The sequence below is a fragment of the Mauremys reevesii genome, linkage group 5 (assembly GCF_016161935.1).
Source record: "Mauremys reevesii isolate NIE-2019 linkage group 5, ASM1616193v1, whole genome shotgun sequence".
NCBI classification, from domain to species: Eukaryota; Metazoa; Chordata; order Testudines; family Geoemydidae; genus Mauremys; species Mauremys reevesii.
In genome coordinates, this window is record NC_052627.1 from 116,039,763 (window position 1) to 116,054,477 (window position 14,715).

The 14,715-nt window shown below is 40.9% G+C and overlaps 1 protein-coding gene across 9 annotated transcripts in view; it reads left to right on the top strand.

Annotated features, from left to right (window-relative positions):
* The window catches only part of SORCS2 (sortilin related VPS10 domain containing receptor 2), a 767,814-nt gene that overhangs the window by 687,472 nt on the left and 65,627 nt on the right, over positions 1-14,715 (top strand). For all 9 annotated transcript variants that reach the window (XM_039541213.1, XM_039541219.1, XM_039541216.1 and 6 more), the window contains 2 exons: positions 1,624-1,700; positions 13,377-13,468. In XM_039541213.1, the coding sequence (XP_039397147.1) occupies positions 1,624-1,700; positions 13,377-13,468 (169 nt within the window). The remainder of the gene's footprint in view (positions 1-1,623; positions 1,701-13,376; positions 13,469-14,715) is intronic.

Here is a 14,715-nt window from a genome sequence, read left to right on the forward strand (position 1 = left end):
TTTGAAGAGCGGCTTGTCACAAGATAGAAATCTATGCATTTGGAACTGTATTTGTTGAGATCTCCCGTCACAAGTTTGCTTTGCAGCCCTCTAAAGACTAGCTACTGCTCTTCAGTGTTTATTGTCAAAATACTGAGCTAGCTTTTTGGCCAGTGTCAGAGTAGAGAATATGATTCTGCTTCAGAATCTTTTTTTATTTACACATTTTTGATACCTACTGTTTTTAAGTGCTATAAATCTTCCTTTAAATGTTCCTACCACTGAATAAAATGAGCCAGATAAAACAGGAAAAGTGGTTCAGGATGAATAAAGAGGCTAAGATGGTACTTTACATAGTGCCATAAGAGAGCTGGCCTCTAGGTATACCAAGAGTATGGGTCTCAAAGGCCTAGATCTTCAATAAATGTTATTTTTTCTTTTATTTTAGCATGAGCAAACTAAATGAAAAAAAACACACTCATTCTCGTTTATTGTTAATTTTGTGCAGTGCTTCTGCCAAGATAACCTCAAAAGATATTCACACAACCTGAATCAGAGAGATTCTTATTCCAAATACAGTGATCATTGCTTAACCCTACTGGGGATTTAAGGGATACTATAATAATATTAATAAATAATAGTACTAAGGGTAGTTTATTAAAGAGTAAGCAAGAGGCACCTGTTAAACCTTAAGGACTGACCATTTTCCTAGAGTTAATGGAGATGCCTCTGTGGGGCAATATGTCAAGAAAGAGGTAAGTTTGTGAACTCTCAGAGGAGGTTGGAACTTATAGCAGGAGTGTGTTGTATTCTACATCCTCCCCCCTGCCTTCCTCCCCCCCTTGCCCCTTCATTGACTTATACGTATAACTTGCCCCCTTCTCTTTCCTGCCAAGTCCTACCTCTTCCCTCATACTACAAAGCACCAGCGGGTATGTGGGAGCAGGAGAAGATGTCGTAGATGGTTATGGAGACCAGAGTGGCTGGTCATCTGGTGAGTGAGGGCAATTTGGCACTTTGGCAGAAGAAGCTTCTTCCAATGTTCATCGCACAGGAGCATGGACTCTAGTTAGAACGAGGAATGAGAGAGAGAGAGTAAGTAAGTGAGTCCAGGTGCAGGGAGAAAGGTGTTGTGGCAGGGAAGGAGGTGAGGGAACCAGGGAAGGAGATGACAGAACTTCAGTCTCCAAGATAACTCTGAGAAAGTCTGGAGGTCTGGGTAAGTCTTCTTATGGGCCTCTCACAAACCATGCTGTTTCTACTCAGTGGAGTCATTTTAAATCATATGGATTAGCCTGACTCTTCCCATCCTGCAGTTACTATCCAGCTCTCAACAACCAATTACGTGTAAATTAAACATATGTAATATGTAATATGTAATAAAACATATGTAATATGTAATAAAAACACAGCAAATATTAATTATTGTTACTGCAGAAAATAAAGTAATCCTACTTCATCATTTGGGGCCAGCATGCACTTGTGACTCTCATTGAAATCAGGCCAGCCCCAGTCAAGGATCCCAGGGCAAAATTTGATTGATCCTCATCGGTTTTCCTGCTTATTTTGCTAAGGAGAGAGGTACTATATAAATGCAAGCTTTGCCTGTTTATTTATTTATTTACTTGTTTCCTTTGTGTCCAGGTAATCTGGGCTCCCAGCTGGTTGAGTATAAAGAAGAAATGTACATAACATCTGATTGTGGGAATACCTGGCGGCAGGTAAGGAAGGAGAAATAAGACACTTGAAACTAATTTTGAGCATCAGATTATTATTTTTATTGATTGATTGTAACCACAATTATCACATTTAACTAATTAAGCCTTCTGATCCTCCTGTAGATGTAAGTAGCTATTATTATTCCCATTTTACTTTGAAACTGAGATCAAGTGGGAGATTTTCACAAGCAGTAGTGAGAATTAGGTTCCCTGCTACTATTGATGTTCAATAGGAATAGGGCACCTATTTTGTCCCCTTGAAAATCTCCTCCTGAGTAACTTGCACAAGGATGGTGCATTCCTTTTTTTTTCTTCCTTTTTTTTTTTATTAGCAGCCTTTTTTCAGGATACTCAGAATGTATATACCAGAGGTAGGCAACCTACGGCACGCATGCCGAAGGCGGCACGCGAGCTGATTTTCAGTGGCACTCACGCTGCCCGGGTCCTGGCCACCGGTCCGGGGGGCTCTGCATTTTAATTTAATTTTAAATGAAGCTTCTTAAACATTTGGAAAACCTTATTTACTTTACATACAACAGTAGTTTAGTTATATATTATAGACTTATAGAAAGAGACCTTCTAAAAACGTTAAAATGTATTACCGGGACACACAACCTTAAATTAGAGTGAATAAATGAAGACTCGGCACACTACTTCTGAAAGGTTGCCGACCCCTGGTATATAATCAGGGGACAGACTTAGGATGCTCACATGCAAAGGTTTTGTTCCCGATTAGCTAGAAATGAATGAATTATTCTATTTTTCTCAGTTTAAAATTGGTGTCAGACATTTTTTTTGGCCCAAATGATCTTAATAACAGAATAATAACAACACTTCAAACTTTCCAGAATTTGAAATCACTTAAATCTTGTGCCCTACAGTTGAAAAATTTCTTTAGGATTAATGGCTATTATTTACCATATTTCTTCATAACTAAAAGTTTCTTCTTTATGAGGGTCTGATAAATCATTTTCTTCTACAGAGCTAAAGAACTGCCCTCTTTCAAAATGACTGACATCTCCCATTGTTCTCAATGGGACTGAAAATTCAGGAGGCTCTCAGATGACCCCTGCAAAATGGCCACCTATCTCCTATTGTTGTCAGTGAAATCTCTGCCTCCTGACAGAATAGGAAGTCACTATCTTCCCTGGCTTGACTGAAATCGGAATCAGTTGGCGATGGTGGCCAGTTTGAAAGATGGCAATTCTTAATGAGTTTTTCTGAAGGGAAAAACGTTATGCCTCAGCTTCTGCTGATGGATAAACATTCAGTTCTGAAAAATAGCATCCAGAATAAGCATTCATCCTACATATTTATTTTCATTGGCTACCTGTTGCACCAGATCAGATCAGCAGAGAGGGCAGGAGGGAGGAGGACACAAGGGTTTGTGTATGAGTGTGTGCATGCGCAGGGAATGTAGGAGGTGCAGTAGAGATGGGGAAATAGGGGTATGTATGCAAAGAATAAAGAGGATATAGAAAGGAAGGGGAAATTTATGTATGGACGTGCAGGGGAGTGTGAGAAGGTGTAAAGGCAGGGAGAAACTGGAGGACAGGAGGGAGAGGTAAACCAGAATATACTCTCTCCAGCTGCTATGCACTGTTCTGGTGAAATAATGTAGCTATAAACCCACCTTTAGTGACCAGTATGGGAATGGCATAAAGCAGCCACAGCACACCACCAGTGAAAATAGCCCTTAAGCTGAAATCTTTAAAAATGCTTTAAAGTTGATGCTTCATGTCTTCACATCATTAGAAACATCACATGGTAATAATTCCTTTGGCTTTATTTTGTGTTTGTATATGAAATTTCTAATTAAAGAAATTTCCAATCAAAAACTACATTAAAATTGATGTAAGGCTGAGAGCACATATCAGTAATTTAAGGTAAAATATACTACAGGGATGTTGTAATTAGCCCAGTACCAAGTGTTATGATCCCAGGAAATTCAGAGTTAAGGTTAACTTTTAAAAAACAATCCAAACCTAAGATATGGAATGGACATGCACAGTTAAAGCACCCAAGCAACTCAATCTTTGGATAATCTTAACCGTGCCCTTTAAGGACAACATGAGGGAGAAAATGTGACTTTTAATATTTTGTTTAATGTAATCTGATACAACAAACATGCAAATACCTTAATCATAATCTGATAATAATTGCATGACATCAATTGAGTTTTGAATTTCCTGGATTTACAGTGTTTGGATTTTTAATAATTACAACATCCCTGTCATGTATTTTACTCTCAATTACACTGTCTATTTTCCATTTAAATACTGTCAGGGATGGTCTAAGAATACTTGAGTCCTGCCTTGATGCAGAGAACTGGACTAGATGACATCTTGAGGTCCCTTCCAGATCTACATTTCTTTGATTCTTTTTTTTTTGTCTGGGAGTATTAGATGATGATGATAGAGAAATATCAAAAACTTTCATAATTGTCTGAAGACCAGGTGAGAAGCACTAATAAGAATAGAAAAGTGTCACAAAATTATTCTATTTCAATTAAAACAGCTGTTTTAATTGAAATGCTCTCACTCTAATGTTCAACTGAAATATAACACAATTGTACTGAAGTACAAGAAACAGCAAGAGTGAAACTGAGCACTCTAGTTTCACTTTCCAAGCTGAATAAAAATAAAAAGGATTTATTTTTATATACTAGTAATATGGTGGAAATAATATACAAAAGGACATTTTAAAAAAATAGTTATATTATTTTTGTCATGATGATGTTCTTTTGCTTCAGAAGTTGAGATTTTATGCCTAATAATTTCTACAGTTTTAGCGGTGGGTATTTATCTCCATGCTTAGGGGTTACCAGTATTACTTATGACATCTAATGCTGCCATTTACCAAAATTCTGTATTTTTTTCTGGTGAGAAAAGGGGCTGACCCATTCAGATTCTCACTATTTGCATTTGTGGGACACTTAAGCTAATGAGAAGAAACTTGGCTTATCAAGCCTTTAGGTGATTTTTCACTACATATAAACTCAGACGTGACCTCTGATCCCCATTACAACAGTCAAAATGAAAAGTGCAACTGATTTCTTTATTTTAATTAAAACTGTCATGAAGGCTTTGCAAAGATCTTAATAAATCTTCACATTGGTGACTAGAAAAAAGAACACAGATTATTTTGTATATTTTATATCCCCATTATTCATTGCAAGCTGCCTGTTCTTCATGAAGGCAGCTATACATTTCCTTTCTCCAGTGAAATTCATGAAGCTAAAAACAACACATGAGCAATTACATGATACTGCAATTATTTAGATGACTAATTACTGGTCTCTAAGGCTGGCACAAGCAGAGCCACGTTTTGTCACAGTTCATTGGATGGGTTCAGACCACTCACTTGGAAACTGGGCAGTTCCAACTGCTAACTGCCAGTCACTGCCCTGCACCTTTGTCACATCCCTCACTGTGCATCCCCAGCATTGCTGCAGAGCCATCTACAGGCTCTCATAGAGGAAAAACAAGATTGGATTATGAATCATGGTTAACAGAGAGACTTAGAGTAGTATAGAAGGATAAACACACCAGAGCAAGGAATAAGGCCAGTACAGGGAATAAGCTAATACCAGCAATAATAAAGAAATATTGGCAATAGGAATTGAATAGAAAGATAAGAAATAAAACTAAGAAACTTATTTGAAATAAAAGGAAAGCAAACACAGCTGTGACAAATGGCAAAGGAAGTGTAAATAAAGCAAAGAGTATATGAGGATTAGACAAACATGTTAGCACAGTTATTTGGGACAATTATGTCTATCATGCCTAACAAAATAGAGCACTATAATGTGAAAGATGAACATGATATTAAATCAAATAGGTAGTAACCTAAGGGTCTTCATGGAAATGAAAACCAGGTTTGAATGGGATTCCTTCCTCATTCAGGCTTTATAACAGTTTTTGGCCTCACTGAGCAGTTTTCTGCTCTCCATTTTTTTCAAACCACGGCTGGCCTGTCTAGTGTTAAGGGTGAGTTTACTATTTTTCTGCTTTGAAGTGTAACACCGACAGACCCCCGTCATTGGTAGTCGGGATAAAACCTAGGACCTCTGAAGCTTAGTGTATGAGCCTCTACCACATGAGCTAAAAGCTAACCGGCTGTTAGCTAAGGCTGTAGAGCAAACTCATGTTATCTCTCTAAGTTGTCTCAGTACCACTGGATGGGACAGAACACCACACCCAGAAGGTGTGTGGGTTACAGTAGCACTCTAATAGTGATGATGATTATTGCAGAAGAGTGCAGCACCATTGTGCTAGGGGATGAGTAAACAAATAGTAAGAGACAGTAATTACCCAAGTAGCTTGCAGTTTAAATAGACAAAAAAAATATTGGGGAAATAGCATTATCCCTGTTTCATAGGGTGGACAGCTGATACTCAGAGAGATCAACTGAGTTGTCCAAGGTTCATCCTTCCTCTCTACATGATACCTCTGTATTACACAAGTTAGGGAAACCTTTGCTTAAGCAGGGCAAAGCTCAGCAACGTTGTAACCATCCAGGCACCAAAGAGAGGTACAGATTTTCTTCTCCAAGCAACCAAAAGATGGGTAGCACCGCTGACAAGAACAGCAAGCAAGAGGGGCTGGAATCACTCCCTTTCAACAGCCAAGAAGAGAGAGTTAGCTAGGACAATTGTAGGAAAGTGTTCCAGCTTGGAATTTAGGAATGGATTTTTCTTGGTGAAATACACAGGTGCATTTTTGCCTAGCTTTGAGTTTCAGGCAATGCAGAATTAAATCTCATAGGATAAATCCTCACCAGGTGTAAATCAGCATGGCTCCATTGACTTTATGCTGACTTTTACTAGTAGAGAATCTGTCCTGGTGTATCTACAGCTGTTGCAGTAACAAAGACATAAACAACACACCATGAGAGAGAAAACAGTTGGCATTATTATGAAGCAAATAAAATTCCCTAAACATTACAAAAGAGCTACAAAGGATGAAGGATGCATGAGGTTCCAATGGTGTTGCCCTGTAGCAGCTGGCCACCTGAAATGACTAAACAAGTTCTAGTTAGTGGAGATTATCACAAATCCATTAATTTGATTGTAGTTAGTGGAGAGAATTATGATTTGCACAGTTGAGACTTGCATATTTGAACTGCTTATGAGCATAGATAGGCATGCGGCAGTGGACTAGAAGCCAGGAGCTCCTGAGTTCTAATGTCAGCTCTGATGCTCACTTCACTTGTTGCTTTGGGAAAGTCCCTCTTAGAGGAATAGGGGTTACCATCTTTCCTTATCTGGGAATTTGGGGTAACATTTATTTCTTTGGTGTACTTCATCAGTGAATTAGTTCATGTTATTACAGTGTTCAGAAGATGAAAAGCTACTCCTGTAAGTGCTAGGTGTTTATAATGTGAACAAACAGAAAATTAGGAAAAGATGGAGATACACATTGGTGCTATTCTCTGTGTATCGTAATGGAAACAGAGGGCTTGACCACACTCACCCAGGCATCATTTACTCCTCTTGCTCACTAATGGAAGGTAGAAGGTTATCACGATATGATTTTAATAGTTCTTTGTGTTAAAGCATTGGCAGTGTGCCAGTATTATTCACTGGAAAGTGAATTAGTCCTGGAACATTTTATACCATTTTCAACTGCACACTCAAGAATAAATAACACTATGTTGTATTAGATTCTCATGTTGTTCATAACTACTTTCTATTGGCTCTGCCATTTTGATAGTTTCGCTTCAGACTGAAACAGTTTTAAAGGCAGTCAGTGTCACTACATGTTGGCTCTGATTTTTTGAATGGGTGATCATAATGGTCTCTTCTGACCTTAAAGTCTATGATTCTATTTGTCTTTTCATTACTCCTGCCCCAGTTATATCACACAGAGAAAAATATACTAATGAAATTACTTTACATTTGTATAGGGATCTTCATTAAAGGCTCCCCAAGCACTTTGTACATAATGTTATGCTTCTGGTATGGATGAGAAAACTAAGGCACAGAGAGAGGTTAATTGACTTGCCCAAGATAGCAGATGGAGGCTGTGGCAGAGCTGGCAATAGAATCAGTAAACCACACTGTGTCACATTAATAGTATAAATGTAATGGTAAAGAAACATAAAGATGATTTGCTATATAGTATCATCTGTGGATGAAATCCTTGTCCCGTTCAAGTTAATGACAAAAAACTCACTGACTTCTGTGGAGCCAGGATTTTACCTTCTGTGTTTAAACTATGTTGAGTCTTAAATTATATGAATTATTGAACATGCATATTATGGGCCCAGGTTGGAAGTCCTTCCTTGGTCTTTAGTCATAGCCTGAATAGAGACTTAAGAACTAAGCCCCATGGGCCTCATCTGATACCCACTGAATTCACTGACATTCTTTCCACTGACTTCAGTGGGATTTGAATCAGGTCCTCATCTGAAATTCTTCCATAGATTCAATAAATGTTTCTGTTTTTAATTAAAGTCTTGTTTACTGTTGTTATTTCCAGTCCTTTCTCTATAGACAATATTTACAGCAAAAGATAGAAAACATTCCAAAGAATAGGTGAGATTAAACAAGCAATCAGTACCAGCAGAACGGAATCACAGCTTTAAGTAGAATATAGAGTAAAACGATGGTACCCAAGCTGTGTAACCATGAGCTGTACTGCCAGTTTGCCCGGCGTCAGAGGGATTCACCTAATTTAGAGAAAATGGTACAGATATCAATTTCCCTTTTTCTTCAGTATTATAGCACCTGGAGGACTATGCATCCCAGCATATACTGTTTCATTCTTCTTTGTGTGATTGCTCATGTCCATTCCATTGTAGGTTTGTGTGTTCGCCACATGTACCGGTGCTGGAAGTTTTTCCCTCAGTGGTATCCATAGAAGACTGGCTCTAGTGCCCTCTGGAGTGGCATGGGTATGCACCAGTATAAGGGGCACCTCCAGCTGCTTCTTCCTTCTTACCAACAGTGACGGTGCTGGATTGTCTCCTTGCCTCAGCAAGCTTTCCTTCTAAAACTGTGAATCTCTTGTATATAGTTCTTAGAAAGTTTGTATAGTTTATTAGTTCCCTTAGTGCATAAGTTAGAAATAGTTAGTCCCCTATGGGACTTAGCCTAGGGACAGGGCATGGTCCGATCCCCAGGCTGCACGCCTTGTGGCCACTGCAAAAATCCTATGCCAGTCAGTGATCCCCATCAAAGCTGTCTGAAATGTTTGGGGCATACCCACGTGAACAAAAAGTGTTGCATTTGTAAAAGTTTCAAGCCATGAACCAAAAAGCAGGGAACATTCAACTTAGAGTGCTCCTTATGGAGTTGGCCCTTACACCGGCCTCTGAGTTGGCTAAATCGAAATCTGCTCCAAGCACCATAGCATCCCCAACCCTGGTACCAACTAAAAAGCAAAGAAAGGCCAGGAGAGGGCATTGTCCTATGTAAAGGGAAGGAGCGAGCCGGAGGAAAGTGCAGGGCAGCTCCTCTCCTCTGGACGTTGGCCCGCTGGACGTTGGCCCGCTGAGCTGTTGCATCCCCTCGAGACCCACCTGTCACTCAAGGAAGCAGCAGAGGCACTCGGCACCTGGTGGTGCCATCCATGCCAGAGGCCTTTCAGGCTGCTAAGGACATATTGTCCCTTCTGGTGCCACTCGTGCGGCGCCAGAGAGGTGCCCCATTCGAGGGGTAAGCCTGCCCTGTGACCTTTCCAGCGGTCTCCATCAGTGTGGCACTGCTCCCTGATGCAAGAGGTGCCTCGCTAGTGCTCACCTGGGCAGCGCTGCCAATCCCCGGATACGGGTCGGCTTACCTGTCAGCATTCCCAGCGTTGTTCCCAGAACTCTAGGCAGCATTCCCCAGGATCCCGGCACCAATTAGCAGGTCTCTGGTGCAGACCTGTGGAGGCACGTTGCCAGTCCCCAGAGTCCCGGCACCAATACCCAGAGCAGCCGAGTCCATCTCTAAACTCGCAGCACCACTCCAGGGAGCCGAGATGCCAGTCACCTGAGTCCCGTCATCTGTCTCTGGTTCGCTGCTACAGATCCCCACCAGCACGTCGACAATCTCCTGAGCCAAGACATTGCCCCTCTCGCTCCCGGTCCATGGAGCAGCACCGCTCTCAAAGTGTGAGGCTTCGATCACCGGGGTACCGGCACTGATCCACCAAATGCTGCCGCCGGTCACTGGAGGCGCAGCACCGAGAGCCATCTTCCCAGTACAGGTCACTGGTGGAGACCTGCAGAGAACAGGTAGATGGGAACAAGGTAGAGAGGCAGCATCAGCACCGTGCTGGTCCCCCAGACGAGTCTCTCCGTCCTCAGGCTCAGAGAGTGAGGAGGATGATTTGCCTGCAGGCCAAGGCCAACAACAATTAGCATTCCCATTGGGACCAGCAGTGGCCACATGGCCTCAGGGCCCCTGGACGGTTCCCTAGCAACTATGGAATGCCTAGGGGTTTCCCCAACAATCGCAGGGGCACCAATCAGTCTCAGGGCATCTGAGAAACAGCAACAGTCTCCCGCCAGCCGCCGGACTTGGAAGTGGAGTCAGAGCAAGGTCCCCAGGATCAGCGAGCCTTGGCTGAGGCTCCCCTGGAAGAGGCTACAGAGTTGGCAAACCCACTGTTACCTGCTCCTCATCCTCTTCACCTGATGAGGCAATAGCGGAACCTTCCCACACACTTCCCAAAGACAATGTAAAGGGTCACCAGGAGCTTCTAAAGAGGGTGGCATCTAACCTGGAGTTGAAGGCTGAGGAGTTGGCGGAACCCTCCGACTCACTGTTTGATTTTTAATTGCAGCAGCCCCTTCCAAGGTGGCATTGCCCGTCCACGAGAGAGGGGTAAAGCTGATCAAGGCCTTATGGCAAACTCCGTCCTCCCTGCCCCCCATCTCCAAGCAGGCAGAGAGAAAGTATTATGTCCCTGCTAAGGGATTTGAATACCTGTATACAAACCCCACTCCAAGCTCACTGCTGATATCAGTAGCCAATGATCGCAATAGACAGGGCCAACCGGGATTGGCCCCTAAGAATAAGGAGATGAAGATGCTTGATCTCTTTGGCAGAAAGATTTATTATATGGCCAGCCTCCAGCTAAGAGTGGCCAACCAGCAGGCCATACTTGGCCATTATGATTTTAACATCTGGCAGTCCATGGCCAAGTTTGCAGACTCACTGCCAGAGGAGCCCAGGAAGGAGTTCCTAGCTATTCTGGATGAGGGCAGAGCTGTGGCCAGGGCAGCCCGCCAAGTGACCTCAGATACGGCGGACTCCCCTACCCGGACCATGGCTTTGGCCATTTCCATGAGGCGTGCGACCTGGTTGCAGTCATCAGGCCTGACGGTGAAGGTTCAGCAGTCCATCCAGGACCTCCCCTTTGCCAGCCTGGCACTGTTCACAGACCAGGTCATGTAACTTGCTGGACAGACAGCAAGTTACATGACCTGAAAGACTGTGCATTATTCGATGTGTTACGCCATCACCCAGCAGGCCAGAGATGACACTGGATTTGGCAGAGCTGTGTTGCAATCAACATATCTGTGAACTCCTACCCACTTCGGGTACTGCTTGGGAGTCACTTAAAATGGAATGGACATCAGCAATCACTCAAAGAAGAAAAAACGGTTATTAACCTTTCGTAACTGTTGTTCTTCAAGATGTGTTGCTCATGTCCATTCCATGACCCACCCTCCTTCCCCTCTGTTGGAGTTCCGGCAAGAAGGATCTGAGGGAGTGGAGAGCCGCTGACGCCTGTTGTACCAGCACATACACGCACCACTCCAGAGGGTGCCAGAGCCAGTCCCCTACGGATATTACTGAGAGAAAAACTTCCAGCACTGGTTCATGGGACGAGCACACACACCTACAATGTAATGGACATGAGCAACACATCTCAAAGAATAACAGTTACAAAAGGTTAGTAACCATTTTTTTTTATTTGAGCAGCAGTTCAGAGAAGGTTTGGAGAGGAATCCAAACATTGCTTATCTGATTACATCTGATCTGATCCTTTTGAAGTGCATCTAAAATTAGTGTTTATCCATTACTGAATTCTCTAAAATATGCAGCTGTATGTAATAAGCAGACAGGACTATAAATTTCTCATATCTGGTGCTGGTCTGTAAATGGAAGACAGCCAAAGTGATTCTTGAAACTACAGGATTCCTTTTAAAGATGTTCTTATTAGGTGAGAGAAAGACATGCAGCCAAGCTTCTAGCTGGGATCTTTCTGCTTTATTAATGCTTCCTCATTCCTTGGAGTGAATATGAATGTGCTTGGGGGGGGAGGGTTTTCTTCTACACTTAAGTCTATCACTGATATGGCTTCAAAATGAATAAAGAGAAGCTTTTAGCATTGTCAGTGTTTTCTCATTCTCAAAGGCAATGTAAAGCAAACGTCTCATTCACTTTTCTTTGTCAGGTTGTATAAGGGGTAGAATGTATGTGTATTAATTTTCAAGGAGTGTGCATTAATGCTCACTTTATCACATGCTGCTGTGTTAAATGAAGTTTGACAGACATCTGAAGCAAGCAGACACTTTCTTATGACAAATCTCAGATGTAGAAAGGAAAAGATATTTATTTATTTAGTGCTTCCAGTGATTCAGATTAAGCTTTTGCCTTTTTTTCCTTTTCTTTCCTCAGTTATTTTGGCTCTGGACTTTCAAAGGATTATTTTCATTTTCCTGGTGTATAGTCTCTATTAAGCCTAGGTATTGTTTATATAGGTTGCTATTGAAAAGTCTGCACTGACCAACAGCTGTCCCACAATATTGTGTGAGATAGCTAATATTTCCCTATTCTTAAAATAGGAAATAACTGTGTATCTCAGATACCATTGTATACTAACTTGATAAATCTAGCCTTTGTAATGGTAATCACTGTACTCTTTTTTTCCTTTGGTTGTTTGGCTGCTATTTCAATAGTTTATGAATATCAACAATATTGAGATTCAGGACTTCCACCAGAGAGATTTTTGTGCAAATCGTTGAGCTGTGGAAAAGAGAGGGAAGAACCCTACATTTATCCTCAAATCTTGGTTATGATTCATCGCTTGTGTCACCAAGCCAGTATCACATACATCCTGACTTTTTAGACCATTCAAAAGTCACAAAGTGACCTCATTGTTAAACTGCACAAAGTCTATAGTTAGACAAACTAAGTATTAATAATAGCGTCTTTATCCTGAAAATATAACTCATACCAATTTACATAGTGTTCTGTACATTTTGAAGAATGTGTTAGAATCTCACAGACAGAAATAACTTTCCTGCCTGTTTTTCTTACCATTACACTTCAAGGCATGCCATTTTGCAAGATATATAGAATATGACAAATACCTTAAGTAAGATGATAGGTCACAAAGAGATATGTAGTGGGAAAGAATGAAGAATGCATATTGTTAGAAGCTGAGATCACCTACAGGCATTTTATTTGACTGTGATTTGAACCTGAACATTTCCCAATTCACCAGCATAAATTTATTTTCCTTCACAACCTTGAGAACTTGATCCACATGGTAGAAACAGTCTTTAATAACTGTGTACAATGTAGGAATAAAACTAATTATTATGTACTTTTGAATTTATTTAACAAAGCAGACTGTTAGAAAGCCATACATTGACAAGTATTTTAATAATGTTTTCGTACTGCATTTTATTTTTTCCAACCCAGACATCTGCTTGGTCTTTTTATCTGGTTTCTAGGTCTTTGAAGAAGAACATCACATCTTGTATCTGGACCATGGTGGAGTCATTGTGGCCATCAAAGACACTTCTATCCCTCTGAAAATACTCAAGTAATGCTGCAGTCAGTTATAGTAGGGTTATTACATATTCAAGACCTCAAACGTACTTCAGAATCAATCAGTAATGAGCTTTTTAGTAAGTTTGTGTAAGAAATCCAGGTGGAGCCACTTTAATTTAACATTTGTTAAACCAACAAAATGCAGGTGGACATTTTATTAAAGCATTCCCAGTGGAGTTGTTGGTAAAGTAGTTTGCTACATCATTAATAATAACACTTGTTTTGCATCAGTATGGCCCTGTTCATTCAAAAGCTTCCCAAAGTGGACTGCAGTACAAACTATACACAGAGGTCACTTAATCCACCACTAAAATCCAGTAACTTTTTTAACTGTATACACTAACATTGCCGTGCAGGTTGGGGTAGGGAGTAAATGTATAGCTGCAGAATGCATTTAGGTAGGCAGTATACCATTGCCCATATCGGAATTTTGGAATAGCATCAGAACTATCATCTCTAGAATTATGCAAAGAGTAATGTATATGTACTGAATGCAAGTGATCAATGCTTCAATTTTACATAATGATAATACTTGCACGTATATAAGCCAAGTTTGTGATCAGTTGTCTGGGGAGAGCGTATATGAGGAATTAGAGTTAAATATAGGGAAAGCAAAGAGATTTCTTGGTTTTTTTTTTGTCATTTAGAGGGAGATTATTTCTGTTTTCCTTTCTTTTTGGGAAGGAAATAGCAGAGCCTCACACTAATTTCTCTCTCTCTCTCTCTCTCTCTCTTTGTTTGTTAATGTGTTCAACCATTTAGGGAAAAAAGACATAATCAGCACATTAATTTGTTTTGTTTTAATTCGAAGCCTGTTACATACAAGAATTGATAGGATATGCACAGTACTGTCCTTTAGAAACCAGATGACTGAATTTGTGAAGGGTCATAGTCTGGTTGGCTTCTTTTTTTCTCACTGCCTACCTGCGTTTTAGTAACTGAGCAGTTTTGTTCAATCCTATTTCACTAAATTCTGTTTGTCAAGTTTAGATTTTATGGGCAGAGAACTGTGGCAAAAATAAAACTGGGTAAACTGAAATCACTGTGGGCGTATAGCAAGATCATGCAGCGACAAACCTTAGTGCTGGCCTGACTGAGGACATCCAGCAATGCTCAGTTTAATAGACATCTTTTAATGGAGATGCTGAGTCCCAGGGCACGTTAGGGAGGGAGGAGTCGCATTTAATTTACTACATTAAGTAGGCAAAGAATTCCCAATTTTTGCAACTGTGTGTTGGT